Below are 5,810 nucleotides of genomic sequence, written 5' to 3' on the forward strand. Positions count from 1 at the left end.
CTGGTACCAAAAAAAAAAAAAGGAGGGGGGAGGGGGGGGAGAAGAAAGAAGAGTGCAGAAGAGGGAAGAGGCCCGACTGTGATCATCTTCACCTGCCCTGGGCCGGGCCTCAGTTTCGAAGATCCTGCGACCTTCAACTAGGGTTGAAGGGGGCAGGACGAAAGGGAGGGGGCACCCCTGAGTTACACAAGTGGCCTCCTTCTAGTAAGAGAACGAGTTCACCACCTCCCCAGAGGAACCTTACCATCCATCCACTCAGTATAACTGATGAGACAAACCGCAAGGAAAAAACTTCTGTAGCCCATATTTATGGTATTAATGAATAGTTTTAAAAAGATTTACACTTCTTATGATCAATATTCTTAGTTATTTCCCTCAAAGTATATAATTACAGTGTCTTCAGAGTTTTCATCATTGTTTGAGGTGGCAAAACCATTTGTAATTTTCATTAGCCAGTAAACATGTAATTAACATTCAGCACTGTGTTTAACTTAATTCCTGTTTAAGACAAGGACAAGAAGCAGCCCAAGAGCGTTAGTTCCATTTGTCAAGTCTGACATACATCTTACCATAACAGTTTCCTAAAATAAAAGATCCGTGTTTCCCCATTATTCTTCTCTTAAAACAAAACAAAACAAAAAATCCATTAGTTAAAACTGTATTAAACAGCAAGAGGCAGCATAGTTTATCCTAAATTTTTGCTAGTTATTGTATTCCTGCTTCCTTTATTCATCTTGGGGAGTGATGAAGGGAGGGGTGAATTAAGCATTCATTATACGAAGGCATGAAATGGGGAACCCCTCCCCCCAAAAAGAAATCATTTCCTCTTCAGGAAAGTTCTAGAATGGGCACCAGAAAGGGGAGGGAGGCACTGATCCACAGGGGAGAGGGAAAAATCACTTGGGGGGACTTGAGTTAGAAGTAGAAAATGAGGATTCCAGCAGATTCCTAGGAAAATATTGCCCTCCTGTTTCAAGTTCTATCTTTGATCCAGGGTGAGAGGAGCCTGTCTGCCAGTCTCCGAGGCTGCTGCTTTTTCCCCCTCCTCTCCCACCTCTATTTTTTTCCCAACTTGCTTTAGGATTAGCCTCCATCCCTCTCGACCCCAAACAGTGGAATTTGGCTGTGCCTCCGGTCGTCTTGCTTTGCAATATCGCCTAGAGTTGTTGGCGGTTTTCTGCTAAGACTGAGCCATTTGCTCCAGCCTCCGACTAAACTCATTAAGTTGGGAGATTTTTTTCAATTGGACGGGTGTTTTTAAAGTCTCGTCTTTCCAGCCCCAAACAAGGTGTAACAACGCACTCTTCCTTCTAAGGAATGAGATGAGAGACAAGGATCACTCCAGACATCTCCTACCTACGGTTTGGGGTTTTTTTTCTTAAAGGCGAGGCTTGCATTCCTCAGCAGTTATGTACAAAGCTCCCTGAAACCTTGTCTCTCTAAAGTTAGTGTGCAGGGTTTTCCAAGGCTGAGAGCGCCTAATACATGGGGAAGCACTTCCTTGAGGTGGAAGATCTCTCCCTTCACCTTTCCTCTTTTTCCCTGCAGGCTAGTGCCTACTTTTTATCAGTTTGCACAATCGCTTAGATAAACACCGAGGAGGAGATTCTCTTTAATTATCAAAGACACATCTTTTCAGGGGGCCAACAAAGCGTTTATTTCACCCGCCAAACTAAAGGAGAGTTATTCCAGTTTAGAAGGAAGATGCAAGCGGTTTGGGACCTTGAACAAGGCAAATATGGTTTTGGTATGTTTACTTACAGTATTTTTTTCCTCTTTCTCTCCTTTCTCACTTTTCTCCTTGTGCTGTGTGGGGTTGGGGATGACTTGGGGCTTTTCAGAAAATCGGTTTGCTAATGTGTGTGAAATGCCTAGGACTGTGGTTTAAGGGGTTTGGGGAAGGGGGAACAGAGTCAATTCAGTGCATTGCCATATTTTATTACATGTGTGTGGTAGAAGTGATGGAAGGAGGAGAGGGGGAAAATACAATCGCAAAGCTGCCAAAATATGATTAAACCAAAGCATAAAGACTGCGGTGCCTTCCATCTCCTTGTCCTGTCTTCTCAAACTCATTTCTTTCTATAGGGCAAACTGAAAACCAGTCCTATGAGCCTGGTTTTCCAAGCAGCAGACGACTCGGTTTTCTATCAAAGGAGCTGCTAGGCTCGCACCAAGTATCAGAATTTACTGTTCGATTTGCTTCTGCGCTTCATTTTGCAACCTTGTGCTACTGACAGCCAGGCAGGCAGGGAAGGAGGGAGGAAAACCCTGCCGGTCGCCCTCGGCCGCGGTTCGGGAAGGCGAGCGCTCGGTTAAGCTAGGAGGAGAATCGCAAGGAGAAGGGTACTCACCATCGGGCGGGGTGGTGGAGCTGGCGTGCGGATTTCAGGCAAACGTTTACCTTTTTGCTGTCTATTGCAACCGCGCTGGGCAGACTTAAGAAGCAATTCTGTGCTCTGTCCAAAACGTTCAGAGAATGGTTCCTCATTTTTAAAAAGGCAGCGAGAGAGACGACAGAGACAGAGAAAGAAAAAAAGAGAGAGAGAGAGAGAGGAGGGGGTGAGGGGGACGCACATAAACCCAGTTCAAAAAAAAAAAAAAATCATCACCTCTTCACCAGTGACTCGGGAAATGCAGAGGCGGCGAGATCCGAGTACAGCCCAACCAAGCCATAGCCAATTAATTTTAAATCCTGAAGAATTATTCAGATTAAAATGTACAGAAGTTTCATTCTCCTATGCCTACGTGAGCCCAAAGTCGTTTCCCTTTAAGAGCTCCTTTTCTTTTAAAGTTGAATTTTAGGCAGAGAGGACTCTTACACTAGGGGGCAGACAGATACTGTACTTGCTCCAATCTTAAGCAATTTTTTTCCCTCCCAGCATATGCTCTGATTTAGCACTGTAAATTTTTCAGAGGACCCAACTCTGACAGCCCCTGGTGATTTTCAAAGTACCACAAGCCAGTGGTTAAAAATTGCATTGACTTGGAAGTTCAGAGGGACACAATGGAAGCCCCTTTCCCTATTCATGGAGCTCCAGTGTGGTGGAAGAGAAAAACACACACGGACTAGATTGGGGGAAAGGAGGAATTCAGTGAATCCTGGTGGACGGAACTGGTTTCTACTGAGTTCAGAGTTAAACTCCGAATGTGCTGGGGTCTGTATTCATATTGTGATTTAATCTGTAAAGAATTACAGGCCATTCGGTCACTTTCTGCAAGAAAATCATATGCCTGGATGTTTGGGTCCCCCCCCCCCCATATTAAGACAAATGTTTTTTCCAACTTTCACCAGCCAAATTAATGCTTGCCATTCCTCTCATTAAAATAAATTTACATTTGCAATAAAAGACTAGGCTGGGTTTTAAAAAGATAATAACAATATATTGATATTTATCTTTTAATCTGAGAACTTTATGATCTTAGAGTTAAGGCAAATAAGCATCTCTGAAGAGGACATTTTAAAATTTCCACATCCTTTTTCTTCTTAGCCGGCTATCTCTTCTTCCATGCAATAAAATTAATTACAATTCTTATGATTATCCCTGCTTTTAACCAGCATTGCCATAACTAAAGGGGTCCTAAAATACAGAGTGAAACTCCTTTGACTTCATGGTAGCCCTGTGTTCGTACATGTAACAGGCTCCAATCCTTTAGGAGAGATAGTTGGGAAATTCTTCATTTTCAATACAAGGCCATCAAAGTCTTCAAATCCCACCCCCCCCAAAAAAAATCTCCAAATGAAGATTTTTCTTCCTCAAAATCATCATCTCATATGTGTATAAAAAGTGATCTTGCTATGGAAGTGTCCACACTCAAGAGGCAAGATTAAAATTTCCCTATAATCAATTATTCTCATCTTCTATTAAATTGAGATGGGAATACACATTAGATTTCATATCTCAACCCCAGTCCCACTATATGACTGAGCTTGCCCCTAAACTTCTGATATTATAGCATTAGATAATTCCTCAAATCATAGAGTTGAAAGGGGGGGGGGAAATCCCCAAACCTTTCCCTCTGAAATGATTTCTTTTCCATATCTCTTATGCTCTTTAGGAGAAAGTTATATTGTGTCTCTAATCAGCCTGAAAATTTCAGCCTAGTTTCACTCTGTGGCAGTCTTATTACATACCATGTTTATGATAGTTCAGTGTCCATTATAAATTGGTATTTCTTAAATATTTAATTAATGTCAGCACCTGAAACCTTAGTGAAATATGTTATTTCAGCGAAGAAAGACAAGGCTAAGAGGTTTTCAAGGTTGTAGTTTAAAGGGAATTTTTGATTCTCTGAAAACCAGCTCCTTTCTGTTCACATCTGCACTTAATCCTTACCTCGATTTTTGCCAATATATGTAAAATACACTGAAACAAAGTGTAATCTAAACATGTCAATTACGTGTATGGTTTATTTTTTTAAATATTTTCAGAATTTTTTGAGCTATCAAGGATGCTTTTCCGAAGTCATCAATTTACTCTTTATGGCATTCATTATTCCCTGGAGCTTAGCATCTTTTGTGCAAAATATTGTAATTGTTCATAAACCTGTTTAGCTTACAAGTTTACAGTTTTTCTTTGTGCAAAGTGTCTGATGGAAACATAATTTTCTTGTATAAATTTGGACTAATCACAATTCACTGACTGGTATAATCAAATAGCAAGATTACTGCAATAGAGTATGTGGTCTGAGGTAGTGATTCTACATGTTTGATGTTTAAAACCAAACACCCTGGAATTCAAAAACACAACACTGTCAATGATTTTAGCACATTGAGTAGGAAGGCATAGGCTATGAAGTTGTTCTTTTTTGTAGTGATTCTCTTGAAGTAGAATATGGCTTCTATGTGGTTCTTGTGAGTTGTACTGCTATTTCCAATTTGGGGAAGAATTTCTGGGTGTGTTTTAATGACTATAAGAATGCTTAAAAGGAACTTGAAGAACAATGACGTTCGTACTCAACTGTTCTATAACCTAGAAGCATAGTCTCGGAAGTCTTTGTCTGTGTACATTGACAAATGTGTATCTGATACATGTGCGCTTACATGTGTGTAGAGAGGTGTGCACAGGGAAGGTTGAGCGGATGCCTCCGCCTGTCCATCAGCGGGCAGAATGGTCTTTTCCCTTTACCACGACTGGGTGTGTGGCAGGATGTTGGCTTGTGAGCTAGCTAAAATGAACGAGAGAAAATAAAGTTGAGTGAAATTTATTTTAATTGCATCATGACAATAAGATGAACTCTACTTCTGCTTCTTAGCATCGGAGATGTTTTATTTGAGCAATTAAAATGTCAGGCCATAAACCTGTGAAATGTTAACTCTACAAGGAGGAGACGGACATTGAATGCCCCCCCCAAAAAAAATAAACAAACAAAAATGAGCTATCAACCGAGCAAATGATCAGAGTTGATTAAGAGAAGGGGTTACCATCACCCGGATTTGACCAAATATTTCGTTTGGAAAATGACTGCAAGCTCAATTTGTGGCACCTTCCCATCTCCCCTCCCTGCCCCTCTAAAATGAAACCAGGGAACTTTTTCCTTTTCTTTGGCATCGTGGGCACCAAGATGCGCGGAGAGTTCCGGGCCGTGCGCAAGCGGCGGATTTTGTGGCATTGCCAAGTTGAGCGAGGCAAGTCCTCTATTCCATCCAAAGCTTCTCGCGGAGCCTTTAAGAGGCGTTCTGTGTGCGCGCCGCGCTTCTCTCCCCGCCCGGGTGGAAACCTGGGGTTCGAGGTGCTGAGAGAGCGGGGTCTGCGCTCCCTGGGCCGGCGCGGGCCCATCCCCCGCTCGGCGGCAGGGGCGGCGCGGCCACT

The 5,810-nt window shown here is 42.3% G+C and overlaps 1 protein-coding gene and 1 long non-coding RNA gene across 51 annotated transcripts in view; one reads left to right on the top strand and one right to left on the bottom strand.

Annotated features, from left to right (window-relative positions):
- Nucleotides 1-3,474, bottom strand: part of LOC107148511 — a 108,203-nt gene extending 104,729 nt beyond the window's left edge. For 48 of the 50 annotated variants that reach the window (XR_001504272.2, XR_007342884.1, XR_007342906.1 and 45 more), the window contains exon 1: nt 2,352-2,582. This is a non-coding gene — a long non-coding RNA (uncharacterized LOC107148511). Of the gene's footprint in view, nt 1-2,351; nt 2,583-2,609 lie in introns of those variants that run through there. The other 2 variants (XR_007342882.1, XR_007342905.1) reach the window with 2 other exon arrangements.
- Nr2f2 (nuclear receptor subfamily 2 group F member 2) overlaps nt 922-5,810 on the top strand; it is an 11,927-nt gene continuing 7,038 nt past the window's right edge. Inside the window, exon 1 of the mRNA XM_015493110.2 lies at nt 922-1,747. Coding sequence (XP_015348596.1) covers nt 1,705-1,747 — 43 coding nt within the window. The 5' untranslated portion in view covers nt 922-1,704. The remainder of the gene's footprint in view (nt 1,748-5,810) is intronic.

Source organism: Marmota marmota, unplaced genomic scaffold, assembly GCF_001458135.2.
Source record: "Marmota marmota marmota unplaced genomic scaffold, marMar, whole genome shotgun sequence".
NCBI lineage: Eukaryota > Metazoa > Chordata > Mammalia > Rodentia > Sciuridae > Marmota > Marmota marmota.